Genomic DNA, 18,601 nt, shown 5'->3' with positions numbered 1-18,601 from the left:
TGAGAAGCTCTGAATTCACCAACTGAGGTCAACCTGGGCATCTGGAGATGGAAAAGAACATATTGCCATGAAGACAAGGAGAAAACAAAGGAACATGGACTTGGAATTTCCCAGTCTGAACTGAGACTGGGAGAAAAATTCCCAGTTCCTTTGTTCTCTCCAGATCATTCTCACAAAGTCACTGTGAGATCAGAGCCTGGGCTTGGAGATAAATGAGTGGGATGTGTCTTATCTGCCTCCAGGAGAGCAATCCAGCTGCCTCTCCATGGACAAATAACCCATGATTATCTGAGATAACCCACAGCATCCTGACTGGATTCCAGCACCTGGACCAAAAAAATCATGTTAGTTTGATGTTTCTCAGCAGTCCCATGCATGTGCCTCAGATATAAACCATTAAAAATAGCACAAAGGGCTTGGTTTTAATCACTGGACTTCCCCTTTGGCCATGTGGAGTGGAGATATCTTCATCAAAGCTGGAGTCACCAGATGCTTTTTTGAAAGAAATGGACATTTAGTTGATCCCTGGTTTAGGAACCTTCTTGAGAAAGAGATTTTTGGTGGTTTGGAGACACTGAATGTACTGATTAAATACTTTTTGCTCTCTGGTGACCAACTGTAGCCTGTTGTAGGACTGGATCATTAACGACCTCATTAAATTTCCAGAATTAAATCTATGGATAGGCAGATAAACAGAGCTGCCAGTAGAACTGTGGGGTTTTCTTTGCATCACGGGGAGAGAAGGGATGTCCTGGGATTTTTTCTTGGGATGTGACATTCCTACTTGCCCTTGGCACAGGGGACATCAGCAGGAATTGCACTGAAGATGGCTGGTCTGAACCTTTCCCTCATTATTACGATGCCTGCGGCTTCGATGAGAACGAAACAGAGTCTGATAACCAGGTGGGAATTAATCTCATAATTAAAAACAAATGAAGGGGAGGGGGGGGGAAGCAGCAGACTGGTCTCTGTCCAGCCTCTGGTCATATTCTGATTTGATAATGATTAGAACAAACAGTGGTACATGGGTATGGGAATAAATCACACGGAATCAATTTTCTTCATGGTGGAAGAAGCCCATTCTTTATTCACATAACTCCTTTTTATTCAGTTTTACAGACCTCATGTGTGACTCCAATTGGTCAGTAGCTTTCTTGCCAATTACTTTATTGGTTAGAAACAAGTTGTTATTCTGTATTGATTGGCCACTCAAACCCCTGGTGTGCACCTGTAGGAAAACTTGTTTATGACAGATAGTTTTCATTTTTCTATCAAATGGTGCAAAAACACTTTATACATGTGCCAGTTGTTTTTCACCCAGGAATATGTTGAATTTGTTGTTATTTGTTATGTTAACAAATTGCTCACACCAGGATTGCTTTCACATGGGAACTTTCAAAGTGCCAGCTTGCCTTAGAACAAGCTAGCCAGAGCAGGCCTGATTATATAAAGCCTTTCTTTATTATTTTTCTACCTTTACTGCAACACATGAGTATAAAACTGTGAGAAGTGAGATCTGAATCCTTCCTGGGCCTGTATTGAATTTTTATAGAAGATGAGCTTTTAGTGTTGATGTAGCTTGGAACTTCTAGAATCACAAGCTAACCCTCAATTCCATCCCTGCTGATAAATAATTTCTTAGCCAACTGTTTTTTTTTTTCTACAGATACTTATAAAAAAATATAGATAGCCTTTGATAAATGATCTCATATAGATAAATATAGATAAATACCTATATATAAATATAGATAGCTCATTGATAAATAACCTCAGGGTGTGCAGACCCAGCCATAGAGCAGAGCTTGGTGCACAAGTGAGATTTCAGAGGAAATTAGGAGAAACCGAAGACACAAATCCTGCCTCTGGTTCCTCCTGCACGTTGGCAGCTGTGTGGCTGTGGGTGAGCCCTTTAACCCTGTGGTTTTTTTGCCTCCCAAGGATTACTACTATCTCTCAGTGAAGGCTCTGTACACGGTGGGATACAGCACTTCCCTGGTTTCCCTCACCACTGCCATGGTCATCCTGTGTCGCTTCAGGTGAGTGGGGACAGCAGCAGGGAGATGCTCAGGCCCTGGAGGAAGGAAGCTGGAGCTCAGCTGCCCCAAGCTGAGTTCAAGGTTTTATCTCAGCAGAGGTAGAGTGGTATTTGCTGGGTCCCCAGGATGAAGGAGAAATTGATGTATCTGACTTGATGTTCTTAGAAGATTACATTATATTATATTATATTATATTATATTATATTATATTATATTATATTATATTATATTATATTATATTATATTATATTATATTATATTATATTATATTATATTATATTATATTATATTATATTATATTATATTATATTATATTATATTATACAATACTCAATCTATACTAAAGAATAGATAAAGAATACTTACAGAAGGCTTAACAAGATAATAATGAAAAACTCGTGACTCCATCCAGAGTCACAAGGATGTTGATTGGTCATTAAGTAAAAACAATTCACATGAAGCCAATCAAACACCCACCTGTTGGATAAACAATCTCTAACTACATTCTAAAGCAGCAAAACACAGGAGAAGCAATCAGATAATTCTCTGAGGCTTCTCAACTTCTCAGGAGAAAAAATCCTGGCACCGGGATTTTTCAGAAAATACAACAGTGACAGTAGAATACGAAGGGGAAAATCCTTTAGCTGAGTTGCTCCCCCAGCTTGGACACACTCCAGAAGTTGCATTTCAGTAGAGTGTAAATGCAGCAGGAGAAGCTGTGGGTTTGGTTTATGAAACTTCACAAGCTGCATTTGGCTTGTTGTGTTTTATGCTTCTGTTTTATGCTGTCTATTTTATGCTTCTCTGCATACTTTTATGAGAAAATCCCCAAATCCTCCTCTTTCTTATGTTTAGGGCCTGTACTCTTGGGTTTGTTGTTGGTGAAATGAGGTATTAAAAGCTGAAATGGCTCCCATGGTACTAAAAGTCTTTTTTCCCAGCCCCGTGCTCGACGAAGAAGTCGAGATTCCTCAGCTCTGGTTTTTAAGGTTGTTTCTTTTCTCTTATCTATGACATTCTTTCTCTGACCTGCTGAGATCTGTCTGTCAGGTCAGTCCGTGGCACACTGAGTGCCCTTGGGGTGGTGTTGGCTTTTTATACTAAAAACTATGTGTACTTTATTTACAATAATTTTCCAATACACATCACCTATGTTAGACCATCTGTCTCTACTTTAAACCACTCAAAAAGTGCCACCATCACAGCAGAAGATGGAGGAGAAGAGGAAGAAGAGAGACAGGACATGCCCAGATCCCTCTACCTTGCCTCTTGAACCCCCATTCTAAAACCCCAAAATTCTACTTTTTCACCCTGTGACAAATTCACCATCATTCTACTCAAACTCTTATGGCTTGTAAACCTTTACACAAAGTTGTAAAATTTTTTTTCATGGGTTAAAATCAAAGGCACCGGTGTTTGTGACTCCATGCCAAGGTCTCTGAGCCCCCTGCCAGGGTCTCAAATCACCCAGGGCAGCTAGAGGAATGTCCTGGGTTCTGACACTGTACTAACACAGTCTTGCCTTAGATGTTGCTGTTCTTAGCACCAAGGTGCTCTGGCCAAGTGTATGCAGGCCCAGTGTGACATTTCCACGAAATAAAACTATTTTCTTCTTTATTTCCTTTTTACCCCCACTCCCCTCCTCTTTCCTCCCCAGGAAGCTTCACTGCACTCGGAATTTCATCCACATGAACCTTTTTGTTTCGTTCATCCTCCGTGCAATATCTGTGTTCATCAAGGACGGGGTTCTTTATGCTGAGCAGGATGGAAACCACTGCTTCATCTCCACGGTGAGTACAACTGAAACCAAATCCTTTTCCTTCTCTTTTTTTCAGCTCAAGATAACAAAAAAGCAGTGGAGCAGGCAGCATTCTGTGGAGTATCATGATTATTAGGGGGAAAAATAGTTGGTGTTTAATTTCCTCCCAGTTCTCAGCCAGACTGGATGTTTCATGTCGTGATGTCACCAGTGTCCTTCAGAAAAAACCTACAGGTTTTATTTTCTAGCTCTGCCCTGACTGTGGGATGAGAGCAGACACTAGCAATTTCCTTCATCTGAAGGTCTGGTTTTTCATTTGTTCAGGATGTCAGTCAGAGTCACGTGTAAACAGGGTGACCATTTGGACACAGATAATACACCTGATGGCCACACTCAGGAAATCATCAGCATTACTCACATCTTCATCTCTTAAATATGTAGTTTCATGCAGAGAACTCTTTCACTGATGCATTTAGCATTTATTATGTGTAAATCCCAGTTCCTTTCACATTTAAGGCTAGTATTTGGTATGATAAATCAGTTCACTGGGTGTAATTATGATAGAATTACAAACTGAGCTCTCCTTTATGCACCCAGTTATGAGCTAAACTCCCTGTGAGTCACTTCCACAAGGCAAGTGCAGCTGTGGAGTTTCTTAGTCAGCCTTTTCTTTGTCATTGAAACTAGTTTTGTCATTGAAACTAGTTTTTTGCTCTCAGTTCTTCTCCACAAGAAAGCTGAAGCCATGTTAGGTCTGAGTTTGCTCCTCCCACTCTTCCAATGGTGGCATCTGCCTCTTTGTTTGGAAACACTTAAAGCATAAAACACATTAAAATCAGACATTTTATGACCAGATCTTCAGCCTGGGTAGAGCTTCCATGAAGAAACTCAAGATCTGATGGTTTAAACACCTTGATGGTAGATTTGGCACAGAGGATGAAGTCAAAGTGTGAGCTAATCATGGCCTCCAGCAGGAGCTTCCATTTTATCCACAGATTCTGCTTGGATTATGCCCTTTTTTCCTCACACAAAACACCAATTTATCAAATTATACCCTTTTCTAACTCAAAAATAAAACAATCAAAAAGCATTTTAAAAACTTTTATTCTGAGTTTCATGTAAAAAGTAAAATAATGCAAATATTCTAATTCACACCATCACAAACAAAACCCAACTATTTCCTAATTACAATTCATTATAAACATGTCTTAACCTATCAACTTTTACCACACCATACTATAAATACCTTACAGCAAATAATCTTAAATTACCTTCATAAATCCTACTACAGTACATCTTTCATAATTTTATTTCTCCAAAATATCTAATCTTATTTACAAAACCACCCTTTACAACTTATTTCTAATTCCATTTCTCTCTCAACAATATCTATCCTCTTCCATAACATTTCAAAATCAATGTTTTTTTTCTCTAAATTTACATACAAATACATACTATGTAAGTCTTCTATCAAACTTCAGAATTTTTCTACAAATTCATTTCCCACAGGATTTGTCGGAAAATCCTACTTTTGTAGGACTAATGGTGTCTCACTTGGATGCAGCACTGGAAAGACCAGTGTGTCCTACTCTCACAGGGTAGAGCTTGGTTGCCACCTTAGGCCTTTGTCACAGAATTATTTAGGTTGAAAAACCTCTAAAATTGAGTCCAACCATTCCCAAGCACCACCAAATTCACCCCTAAACCACATCCCCAAGTGCCGCATTTCCACATCTTTTAAACACCTCCATGAATGGTGTCTCCACCACTGACCTGAACACTGTTCCAGTGATTGGCGACCCTCTCAGGAGAGAAATTTTCCTTAATATCCAAACTTAACCTCCCCTGATGCAATTTAAGACAATTTCCTCTTTCCCTAGCATTTGTTACCTGGGAGAAGAGACTGACCTTGTTACCACCTCCTGTCAGGGAGTTGTAAAAAGCAATAATGTTCTCCTTGAGCTTTTCTCAAGCTTTAACAAATTCAGTTCCTTTTTTTTTTTCTTGTTGTTGTTTTTTAAATTCTATTTTATTTTTTATTCTATTTTTATTTTATTTATTATTTTTTTGTAACTTTTATATATTATTTTTATTTCTAGTTTTTATTTTTAGTTCTAGTTTTAGCTTTACTTTAGTTTGCTGCTTCCCCCTCCTGTCCATGAATGAAAGTTTCCATCTTTATTTTTTCAGAGCTGATCACTCAGCCTCCTTTTTCCTCACACTTACTTCCATTTTCTATCCTTGAGTGACAACACTGATGACGGGTGACAAAGGAGTGCAATTCCCAGCGGCACACAGGAGGGTTCATCCTTTCAGATTCCACTCTCAGGGCTTTCTACATTCATCCTGCCATTTCACATCCTTCTCTGGGTTTCTCGGTACACAACTGGCTTTTTTCTTCTCTGCATTTAATCCTGGAAGGGGGTTTAAATCCAGCAATTGGTGTTCACTGGGGCTGTGAGCCCTCAGCAGCACAGGATGTGCTCAAGCTGCTCTAAAATGTTCCTTGACCTCTTCCCACTGGTAAAATTGGCTTCCTCCCCATCCAGGCTTTGCTGTCTAAGTGATACCTGCCACTCTTCACATCCTTTAAAACCTTTACCATTAAAAGACTGTAATACCAGCCCCAGCTCTTTCCACTGAGAGATCTGGAGAGGCTGAAAGCATTTTTTTTTCTAGGCCTAAGCAATGCAGAAATAACTTTGTTCTTCTCCATCCCCTGCAGGTGGAATGCAAAGCAGTGATGGTGTTTTTTCACTACTGCGTCATGTCCAACTACTTCTGGCTGTTCATCGAGGGCTTGTACCTCTTCACTTTGTTGGTGGAGACCTTCTTCCCAGAGAGGAGATATTTCTACTGGTACACAATCATTGGCTGGGGTAGGTGGCACTTCTTTTCTCCAACATGTCTTGGCGTGCAGGATGGCTCCACAAACCACGCGTGGTGTTATTGTATTTGTGGGGTGCGCCGTGGCAGGAAGGAATGATGAATCTGGCTCCATGTTCTCAGAAGGCTAATTTATTATTTTATGGTACTATATTATATAAAATAATACCATACTAAGCTATACTAAAGAATACAGAAAGGATAAAAAAATAATTATGAAAACTCATGACTCTCTCCAGAGCCTCGACACAGCTTGGCTGTGACTGACCAATAAGTCAAAACAATTCACATGAAACCAATGGAACAAAACCTGTTGGTAAACAATGCCAAAACACATTCCAAAGCAGCAAAACACAGGAGAAGCAAATTAGATAATTATTGTTTTCTTTTTTCTCTGAGGCTTCTCAGCTTCCCAGGAGCAAAATCCTAGGTGAAGGGATTTTTCCAGAAAATTTGACTGTGTCATGGTAGTTTCATGTCAGGTTTAAAACTATAATTTTAGTCTTGATAGTGTTGAAATTATGTCGGAATGATGTGGAATTCAAAATGCAAGAAACTCCCAGAACTTTGGGCCTGTAAGCCAAAGCTTAGAACTAAACCCAGGATTTGATCTGAGACCTTGGAAAAGGCTCCCAAACTTAGGTGACAGAAGAGAAAATGTGAATTTATAGAAGTCCACATTGTGGGCCTGGGGGGTTGCTAATTTGTCACTCTGTTCTTCCAAAGTTCTTCTAAGCCTTCTGATGTTTACATTATTTAATGGAGTTTCTCATGCACTTTTATGTAAATAATGATTGTTTTGCATTCCTTTCTGGAGGAAAAGAAAATTGATGGACTGTTGGTTTGACCAGTGTGGTTGGACAGGTGGCAATTTCATCCTCCAATCCATGGTCACTTTTGGAATTGTATAAATATCAATATTTATAGTTTAAATCAGAGACAAATAAGCTAAGGAAAGTTTAGAGTTTTAGAGTTTAAGAAATATAAAAATTAAGCAGTTACAAGAGTAAACAAGGGGTTTAGAATGCAGTACTGTAGGTTTGTGTGCCATAACATGATTGACTAAGAAAGACATGGCCCATGCTTACGAAGCATATGGACCCAAGCTCACACTGTAGCACGGGTCCATAAGACAAAATATTTAGGGATTAAGTCAAAAACATAAATATCTTTGTGGGCAGTGTTTTATTGGTCAATAACTCCTTAAAAGGTCTTTAACTAAAGATCTTGTGACCTTCTGAACCATGCAGTAAAGATGTGAGCTGAACTCACCCTTCCTGCCCATGTAGAAGATAAGAAAATAAACCACATCATCAAAAACAATTCAAAGGTCCCATCTCAAATCGCTTCCAAAATTCCCCACAAGTGAATTATCACAGCACAGAATTACCACTGCAGCCCAAGCTGTGTTGTGATTTTTTGTGTGAATAGAGTTGCACTGATATCTGGAGGACACCACATCTCTTGCAGAGGAGTAATCTACAACAGAAAATTGCCTCCTGCAAGATATGATCTTAAAATCAGCTTCTTCAGCATAATCAAATCTGCAAGGCTAAGTCTAGTCTATTTTCTAAGGCTTCATTTGTGCCTTTTTTCCAGATAATAACTAAATTGAAAATGTATCCAAAGGGTATTCACATCTGCTTATCCTACCTGGATGAGAAATAAAAACTTGCACAGGGAAGGAACAATATTTATATCAGAAAAGCCAGTTAAATGATGATAACCATGGTAATTATTTTTCATTCTGGCCTTCTGGATATAAATTGATTCCTGTGATGTGTTAATGCAAGCAATTCTTTGCAGATGTTTTTTGTGCAGAAGTTAGATGGTGAATGCAGAAGAATACATTCATTTAAAACGTTCCCTGAGAATGTTAAACTCAATTTTTATACTTACAGACACTTTTGAAGTAGAAATAATCCTGTATATTCATGTTTTGAAACAGAAATAATCCTGTATATTCATGTGTAAAATCTACACAAAAACCCCATGCCTTAAATTACTCTCCTTTGAAAAAGCACCCTTATGTAGCCTGAACCTTCAAGAAATCAACAGATGGTCTTGTTTTTTTCGCTCCTGAAGCAGCTGTACACAAACCAAAATTTTCATCTCCTGGCAAAGACTCCTTACAGTAGAGAGAAATTTTTCTAGAAGGTTTAGAGGTAGAGAAGGTATAGAGAGAAAGGAGTCAACAAATTATCATAAATAATCTGTGTGTTAAAAAGGCTGTTGGAAATGGATGGTTACTGGAAAAGGGCTTTGGGAAAGAAAATGTTGGAAAGGTGTTTAGGGTTCCTTTTGTACCCTCCAAGCTGTATAATCACATTTTAGCTCAGAGAAAAATGTGTTTCCAAGGAGAAACTGGGGGTTATGTACATGGAAATCTGACAATTAGAGAAGAAAGCAATGCAAAATTGCAATTTGTAAAACCATTTTAATCTGAACATAAATCAGAGGTTGAGTTCCTTTAACTAGGTTTGCACAATTTTCATATCTGTGGATTTGTCTGAATGTGAGAATAATGAAAACCAGCTTATATTAACTGACTTCAGTATTTATTAAATCAGTCATTGTATTGAATAAACTTCCCAGATGGATTAATTCTGTACTGCAACCTCAAAATATTTAGTTTACAGTTGAGTGCCATGGATGATAACTGGCATTGAGCTAAACACTGGACTTCACAGAATCCCAGAACGGTTTGGGTTTTAAGGGACATTTAAGATCATCTATTGCACCCACTGCCATGGCAAGGATACCTCCCACTGTCCCAGGCTGCTCCAAGTGTCCAACCTGGCCTGGGACACTGCCAGGGATCCAGGGGCAGCCACAGCTGCTCTGGGAATTCCATCCCAGCCAGGAATTCCCAATCCCCAATCTCCCATCCATCCCTGCCCTCTGGCAGTGGGAGCCATTCCCTGTGTCCTGTCCCTCCATCCTTGTCCCCAGTCCCTCTCCAGCTCTCCTGGAGCCCCTTCAGGCCCTGGAGGGGCTCTGAACTCTTCCCTGGAGCTTCTCCCCTCCAGGAGAACATTCCCAGCTCTCCCTGCTTTTCTCCCCAGTAAAGGGGCTCCAGCCCTTGGACCATCTCCGTGGCCTCCTCTGGGCTCATTGCAGCAGGTCCATGCCCAGCTTGGATACCTGGTCCAGGTCCAGCTTGTGTTGGTGGACACAAACTCCGATCACTTCAGATTCAAAGCAGCATCAGCAATAACCATTAATAACTCTCCAGTTTGGACACTTCTGTTTTGGTTTTTTTTAAAAAACACAATTATTTTCTGATTTCCCACACGTTTCAGCTGGACTCACAGTTGCCCTGATCTGGTGGAAGCAATTGGCAATTTGCAAACCCATCAGAGGCACTTCCAGACTCCTGATTCCATCCCTGGAGGGCAAATGCAGCCCCTCGGCTCAGGGCTGGTGGGGAGGGAGATGCACTGAAGCAGTGAGAAAGAAGAGCTCAGCACTTTGCAGCATCTGGATGTTGATCTGTTCCTCCAAATGTGCTGAGACCTCAGTGTCCTCATCTTGAGGGATTAATGAGAACTACATATGGCTCTGTTGATCCAGGCAGTTTTTCCTTCCTAAATCTGCAATGTGCTGGGGAATTCTCTGGATGGACTGCTGTCTTCCTGAGCTTTCTGCTAATGCCTGCTCCTAATGATGCCTCAGGTTTTAGCTTTTAAATTTTTCAGATTCTGTGCTGCTTTAGTGTGTGGGTCTGAGCTCCACATCAGGGCATGGTGAGCTCTGTGCACAGAGCAGGGAGACAAAACAATTCCTGCTCCAGCTGGGCACCAAGGACAAATGAGCCAAATCTCAGCCCCAGAGCACAAACACCGTGGGCTGGAGAGAGAAAAACAAGCAGGGTGGGACTGCCTGGGCTAAAGCTGGAATGGGACAATGAACTGCAAGGTGCAAATGGAGCAGAGCTGATCCCAGGGAGAGACCCCGGGAGCGCTCGTGCATTTTGGGGCCATTTTGGTTCATCTTGGGTGCAGCCCTGGCTGGGCTCTGGTGCTGCCCAAGGTGCAGCCATGCAGGAGATCCTTTGAATAAATCCCTGCTTTATTCTTTAGCTCTGTCCAGCCTCTGTTCTAGGGCATCCTTGACAAGGATCACTAACTCAGGGCAGCACCAGTCAGCAAGAATAAATCTCAGCCTTCAGGGCTTGTCTGTTTCTTAACATTCCTCAGAGGCTGAAAAGGAGGCGATGGAGAGATAGAAACCTTTTGATGTAAAGAAAAGTAGTGTGAGGATTTGTATATTCATGCAGCAGATGGTTCAAAGCTCCAAGCTGATCTGAAACATGGGGTTTTTAAATGCATTTCTATGACACATTTAGTTTTAATTCTGCCTTTCAGCGCATTTTAGAGGTTTGGAACGCTATTCATAGCATCAAAATTTATATAGAGGAAACTAAATAAAACATGAGACCCATGTTTTACAAAATCAAAGAATGGTTTGGATTGGAAGAGACCTTAAAACTCATCTCATTCACACTCCCCCTTCTCTGGACACTTTCCACCATCCCAAGTTGCTCCAACCCTCATCCTTGGACACTTCCAAGGATGGGACACCCACAGCTTCTCTGGGCAAATACTTGATATTTTAAAGTTCATTTGATACAATTAAAATTAAAGTTTGATATTTAAAAATTAATCTTAACTCTTTTAAGGGCAAAAATATTTTTTCTCAGTGTTTTCTATGTCTTCACCTGTGAGAAAAGCAGACTTCAACTGAAATTTATTATGGATGATTTCTTCTTCCCAAAGCCTGTAATTTTATTTCTATATATAATTTTCCTTTCAAATTCTTCTCTTTGTGGTTGTTTGAAGGAGGAGGGCTCCATCAGTCACCCAGGTCTAACAGGGATATTTTTATTTCTGATGGTGGGAATTTGATTAGACAGAGGCTCGTCTAAGTGGTTCAAATGACTGATTAATTAATGTGACATCAACAGAGTCTTGCAAAATGTATTAAATATAATTGTTCCTGTCAACTCACCACAGTCTTGTTCACTGCTGTGAGCTGGGGTTATCAAGGTCCTTGTTTTGTTTGGGTTTCAGCATTTCATTTTTCCAGTGGTGCCTGAACAGATGTCAGCAGTTTCGTGTCAAAGATTTTATTTACCATAGAGTGGAGATCCAACTTACCCAGAGTTGTCTTGCATAAATTCATTAATAAATAAAAATATTTCCACGGGGGGAAAAAAAAAACCCCACATTTCTAGGATTTTCAGAAAGCAAAATAAGTCCAGGTTTCTCAGTGAGTTCTTACTGTTTCAATTAAATTTACATTTAACATGCATTTTTTGAAAATGAAGAAACGTCTGAAATAGGAATTAAATCCTTACCCCAATACTCTTTTTTTTTGGAGTCTGTTGTTTTGTTCTGGTATGTTTTTAATGGAAAAAAATCAAATATTCCTGTGAGCGGAGGAAACTTCTCATCTGTGAATAACTAAAGAAAGATTGGTTATTTACACTGTACCAGAGAAAATGCAACATATGTAAATAATTTACAACAATGCCACTGAAGAATACAGAGAATCCAATAATGCTATTCCAGCTCAACATCTGGCACTGCAATTCTTGCATGATTCCAGTAGCTCTAAACATGGATGTGGTTGATTCTCCTCTGTCCAGGCTTTGTTTTGTTCTTCATGCAGTGAGATGCAAAGCAAAGCACTGAGCAATAATGACCTGGCACAGCATCAATTTTTTCCTGTTCCCAGTTCTGCTCCTACAACCCCACCTCTGACTGACAGGGATGTTTCTGGAGCTCTGAATTAACTCAATAAAATGCTTTATGCCATGCAAAAATGCTGTTAGGAAATAAAACCTCAGTGGAGAGTTTGCATAAATGCTCATTGCTGAGTACCAAGTGTGTCTGGACTGTTCATGTGTCGCTGTCTTGTCTCTGCAGGTACCCCAACAATTTGTGTCACTGTCTGGGCAGTGCTGAGGCTCCACTTCGATGACACTGGGTAGGTGTTGCTGTGTGGGAAATGGTTCCAGGTGCATCCAGCACCGTGGCAAGGGTGCCACAGGAGTGAGGGTGGTGGTTGGAGAGGAATCACAGAGTGAGAGAATCCTTGAGGCTGGGAAAGACCTCCAGGGCCACTGAGTCCAAGCTGTGACTGATCCCCACCTTGTCCCCAGCCCAGAGCACTGAGTGTCACCTCCAGGGATGGTGTCTTGGTTTGAACAGACAGGTGTCTGCTAAGGAAGGCAGGAGCCTCCCTTGAAATGGAAAATGTAAAGCCCCTCCCTCTAAATTATTATAATTTTGAAATTAAGAGGCTCTCAGGCAAAGAAATGGGAATAGGAATAACAGTTCTTTAACAAGAAAATTAAAAATATAAATGCAATAGTACAAACAAAAAACCCACATCCCTGCCAGAGTCAGGCCATGCCCTGTCCCCCTGTGTGCCAGGGGGTGTCCCAGCCCCATCCCAGGGGGGCTCAGCCCTCCTGCAGTGCCAGCTGTGGCTCTGCTGCAGCAGGGATCCTGCACAAGGGGGGAGTTTTCCTCTGCAGCTCCAGGGCTGCTGCAGATGGGCCTGGGCTCCCTCTGGCCATGCAGGGCAGCAGAAAGCTGCTCCTCTGGCAGTGCAGGGGGCAAAGGCTGCTGTGCTGTGCCAGGCTCAGATTGGATCCAGGCAGGAATGCTTGGCTCCTCCCCTGGGCGGAGCATCTCCCCATGGGATGCTGGGATTGGCTCGGCCCTGCAGGGACACTCAGTGGCCATGGACAGCAGAGATCTGCTGGAGGGAGGGTTGGCTGTGGGAGAGAGAAAGGAAAAACTGCTCCATGAACAGAGATAACTGCCCCAGCTCTGACAGATAGGAATAGAATTCCCCTATTTCCAGCCTAAGACAGATGGGGACCCCAAACCTCCCTGGGCAGCGCCATCCAGAGTTCAAAAACCATTTGAGTGAAAAAATTTTCCTGATGTGCAGCCTGAACCTCCTGTGGCACAACTTGATGCCATTTCCTCTTGTTCTATTTTCTCCTTTCATTTCTCACACCCATTTGTGTACTAACACAATTTAGGTCCAGAGGTTCAAGTACTTTTCTGTTCATAGAGTTACAATTTGATGTCTGTGCCACCACTGCAGTGGGGAATTCCTAAAAGATTCAGGCATCAAACCTGTAAAACTGCAGCTGACCCCATTCCCTGCTCCATTAATTTACTGGAGTGCAGGATATTGTTTGTCTCATCTTACAAGTGGAATCCCACATAATTCTCTGGTTTTTTTCCCACTGATTGTGGAGTAGGATGAAGGTGATGAGCTCACCTGTAGAAATTATTGGAGATAAATCCAGTAAAATGAAAGAAATCTGCACAAGGCATTGCTGAGCTTTGATTCGCCAGGGCAATTAGGAGTTGAGCTTCCCACTGAGGAAGATTTTCCATGAATTTTGCTAGGGAGATGAACAGAGATGAAACAGAAATCCACATCCTGTCCTCTATGTGGAAAAAAATTATTTCATAAAGAATTCAAAAGGGTAGGTCCTTTCCAAATTGTCTCTTTTGGTAGAGAAACAAAGGCTGCAAATATCCTGTTCTAAAGGACCAGAAGGAAAAGCTGCTCCCAGAGCTGGACCTGCATGGTTTGGTAGTCAGTATCTGCTCCCATAGAGCAGCAGGTGTGGCAGGTAGGATTGGATGTGTATTTACACCTCGAAAAGACGAACTTGGCAATGTTTTTCATGAGCTATGCTTGAACCTGGTGAAATGTTAGAAAAAATGAGGCAGACTGAGAAAAATTTCAAAAATCAGTCAGTGGTTCTTTGAAAACACAGAACTGAGGGAAAGGCACTTCGTACCAAAATCCCATTCTCAAGTCATTGAGGCTTATGCTTTAATTTTGCCTAATTTGGAAATACATCAATGCAAAATTTCCACAAAACTCTTTGTTCTGTCAGGTTTTCTTCATCCTTGTCCTTTCAGAATCTCTCTGGAAAGCAAATAAAGCCTTTCCTCCACTGGGGATGCCAGTGCTGTGACCCAATGTTCTATTTTGACGTTAAGACAAATTAAATCATTTATTTCCATGCAAAACAAGCCAGAAACCCCTGTTGTGTCATTATTAGGATCACAGCACTGGCCCTGAAAGCACTAATTTCTCTTACTAGTCCAAACAGCCCTTGCATTTTGCAGGTAGGGAGAATGTCTCGCAGAAGGAAAAAAGAAGAAAAAGAAACAAAAAACCAAAGCAACCGAGGCAATTCCTGTTATTTAGAGAAGCTATTTAGCATGCAAGACATTTAGACAGGTTCTAGCTTAGAGTCTCAGTGGTTACTTTTTAAAAATCAGCCGGCTTTGTTCTGGGAGTGGGGGAGAAGCCAGCATGAGCCCGAAAATGTGGAAATTACTGAACTGGAAAACCTCAGTGGCAAAGGCAGGGATTGAAATACAGGCTCAGAGCTCCTGCCTGTTCCTTACAAAACTGGCAGAGCTCCCTCAAATTCAGCTCCTGACTTCCATCCCTGGAAGTGGCAGGATTGAGGAGGTAAATGCAGCTCTGTTGATCCAGAACTCTGCTCCTGATTTAAGCGGAGTTATTCCAGACGTGCACCAGAGATCAGACTCTGCCCTCTGAAAATGGAAATCACATCCCTTCCCCAGCCCCCTGGCTCCCTTCCCTTCATCCGTCCTGGAAAAAAATAATTTCTTTTCATCCTGCACTGTGGGGAAGCATTTGACAGAAATTAGGGAGCTTGTTTGTGCGGGAAATTGCAAATTTTCATATGTAGTGCAGAAAATTCCAAATGTTCTGTGGTGCATTCCCACTTTTTTTTTATCTAAGGAGGAGATGGTGGCTCCTTCCCCCACATTTATCCTGTGGGTGGTCACAGGGACTGGATATCCTTGGAAATCCTTGAAAATCTCTGTGTGAGATTGATCTGCTTCATTGCTGACATCTACAAGGTGGAAGTTGGGAATTGAGCCCCTGGAAAAACAGGGGAGTGGTTTAAGTAGAAGAAAGGGTCTAAGAAGAGGAGAAGAAAAAAGCAGAGAGGTCTGAGGATGATGTATCAGAGTGCACATTTAAAATATGTCAGTGTGGGGAAAAAATAAAAACCAAAACAACCTCCAAGGTCCTCTTTGTCCCAGCCAGATTCTGGGATAATTAACTGGGCTGTTACAGTCCAGATAACTGGAATTAGAGGTGGATTCCTATCCCTGTAATTCCTCATCCCTACACAAATTGCCATGCATCAATATCTGCTTTTACGGCTAAATTAATAATTAATAATTTGCCCAGATTCTTCCAGTATTGGTCAATTCACTAAAGACTTTCGGGGCAGATTTAATGTCCATCATAAGGAGGTTGAGCTCTGCAAGTAATGGGTAATTTTCAGTGGACAGCACCTAATTTATAAATGCATAAAAGGAATTTAAAAGATAATTGGTGATTTTAGTTCCATATCGTTGTTGATCACTGACAAAAAGCCTGATTTCCACACTGTGGCTGAGGAGATCCCCCTGAGCATTTATCTCCTCTCAAATAGTTTAAGTTGGGCATCCAAATTGAGATAACTAGGAAATATTAATTTGCATTTGAAAATCTCAGTCATCAGCCCCTTAGATTTTGGGTGATTTCAGGTTTCCATGTACAAACAGAAGGAAAATTACATAATTTTGTGTAAATTTTCTCACTTCTCACCAGCTGTACCATGCAAATCCTTATTGTTGGTTTTAGGGGAATCCAGTAAAGTATTTTCCATCTGAAATGGATAAATATTGTTCAACTGAAAATAATGAAAGAATGAAAAGAATGAAAAAGAAAAGAATGAATATTGTTCAACTGCAAATATTTAAATGAAATTTCTAAGCCAAGCATCACTCAGCCATTTGGGATTTCTCTCACACACACTGTGATGATGGGATTTTAGCTCTGCCTCCTCACTTTTACACATGTATGTAGTTTTGTTTGAAGATTTTCCCTTTTCCCCCAGATGCTACCACACAACCATTTAAATGACACTGAAGTTGTAGTAAGCTCTCATGAGACCAGCAGTGTTTTATTCCTGTGTGTTCTTCCCAGTTGTTTTTTGGCATTTGACAAATGCACCATGACAGCCTCTGCTGGGACTTTGGCTCATTTCCCAGTGGGAAAGAAAAAATTCCTCCTCAGAACTGCAAGTACAATTTAGACAGATTTCTGTGATTTTATATTTTCTAGGGAGAAGATCAGGGGAAGAAAGTGGAGGCAAATGAAAGTTGACAAATTCTTGATGACTTAAAAAAGTCATGAAGACATTTCTCAAAAATAAATAGTAGACATTATAATAGTGTAGCCTGGAAAATAGGATTATTTTCATTATTATTTGTTTTCTAGCTCTAAAAATGTATGTTAGCATTAAAACTCTCTGAATATAAGCCATATATTTGAATATCCTAGTGCACCTGTGGGTGAAATAACCTTCTGCAGAATCCTTTGGTGATTTCAGAGGAAGATTTTAAATTTTGGGGTCAAAATGTCATTTTATTTATGATTACTCACTAGCAACAGCTTAACAAAGGAGCTGATCCCAACTCCTGCCCAGTATTTGATCCTTCTCAGATGAATCCTGGATAGGACTTGCAACACAATGACTGGAAGATCATTCCAATATGTGAATACAACCAGGATCTTGGTGTACTGGAAATGTGTAAAAATCCTTGTGTCAGGGCCAGAAATCAACATTTGTATCTGTTAACCCTGGAAAAGTAAGTGAGACATCAAACTTTGGAATAACCATCAAAAAACCCCCAATCCATTGACTTATCTCTTTTTCTTTTCTTTTGAAGGGACAACTTTAGGGTTGTATTACAGACACAGAAATACACTTAAAGGGTTTTTCCAAAATATCTAAGCTGTTTAATAGGAACACCATCAAAACTGCCACAAAAATACTTATTTTACTTCCAAATGATTGTGGAAAGGCTCTAAAAGAAAGCTGCAATAAGACAAAGTAAAGAACTATCACTTCGAATTAGATATAATAATTTAGCTGCAAAACCAACCTCCCACATTCTGCCCCCTTTAAAAACAGTTGTAAGTTCATTAATTTCATTGTTTTGTCTTTTTTTTTCTTTCTCTTTCCCCATCCCATTCTTTCCTCAATGATTGCAGCTGCTGGGACATGAATGACAACACTGCCTTGTGGTGGGTGATCAAGGGTCCCGTGGTTGGGTCCATCATGGTGAGTACAACTTGGAGAAGACAATTCTTCTTCTCTCCTGAGGACAAACAACCAATTTAAACACCTTCAAATACTTTACAAACTGTGCTGCACCCCTGTGGAAAAGAATCTCTAAATTCCCATCGTTTGTCACCCACAAAGCCAAGGAATTTAATCATTAAGAAGGATTAATACAAATTTAATGATGGAGCACTGCCTGCAAGCCAGGGAGTTATTCAGTTAAACACAGACACAAATGCTCTAATTAAGACCCCAGAGCATGAGGGACATTTGTCTGGGGCTGGCAGAGGTGTCATAGGATGTGTGGAAATTCTGGGCCAATTGGGGCGGCAGCTGAAGGCCAAGTGGGACAATCCAGGGCACCTAAAACAATAGTAAATTTTAAATAGTAAATTTAAGAATTTAAATGTAGTAAATTTAAATAGTAAAATAGTAAATTTTCCCTGGTCAGTGACCAGAAAAATGTACTCTGCCTGCTCAATGGGATTAACTTCACAGCTGCATGTATTTATCTAATGTTAGATTTAAAATAGTACTTGGTCATAGTGTATATTGTCAGCAAGGTGTCTGAGCTCTCTTTAATTGATGGAACTCTTGGATTTGGCTCAAATTTTGTCAGATACCTGCACATGGAGGACTGAGAGGTTCTAAAGTGCCCTGTTTGGCCTTAACAGAACAGCTAAAATTGGAAAGAATTACTGGAAGTAATTTAGTCCA

The 18,601-nt window shown here is 40.6% G+C and overlaps 1 protein-coding gene across 15 annotated transcripts in view; it reads left to right on the top strand.

Annotated features, from left to right (window-relative positions):
* ADCYAP1R1 (ADCYAP receptor type I) overlaps nucleotides 1–18,601 on the top strand; it is a 159,664-nt gene that overhangs the window by 106,964 nt on the left and 34,099 nt on the right. For all 15 annotated transcript variants that reach the window (XM_063173716.1, XM_063174788.1, XM_063174702.1 and 12 more), the window contains 6 exons: nucleotides 800–903; nucleotides 1,939–2,036; nucleotides 3,694–3,826; nucleotides 6,521–6,674; nucleotides 12,612–12,672; nucleotides 17,815–17,884. In XM_063173716.1, the coding sequence (XP_063029786.1) occupies nucleotides 800–903; nucleotides 1,939–2,036; nucleotides 3,694–3,826; nucleotides 6,521–6,674; nucleotides 12,612–12,672; nucleotides 17,815–17,884 (620 nt within the window). The remainder of the gene's footprint in view (nucleotides 1–799; nucleotides 904–1,938; nucleotides 2,037–3,693; nucleotides 3,827–6,520; nucleotides 6,675–12,611; nucleotides 12,673–17,814; nucleotides 17,885–18,601) is intronic.

The sequence above is a fragment of the Melospiza melodia genome, chromosome 1 (assembly GCF_035770615.1).
Source record: "Melospiza melodia melodia isolate bMelMel2 chromosome 1, bMelMel2.pri, whole genome shotgun sequence".
Classification (NCBI taxonomy): domain Eukaryota; kingdom Metazoa; phylum Chordata; class Aves; order Passeriformes; family Passerellidae; genus Melospiza; species Melospiza melodia.
This window is presented reverse-complemented; position numbering and strand designations above follow the sequence as displayed.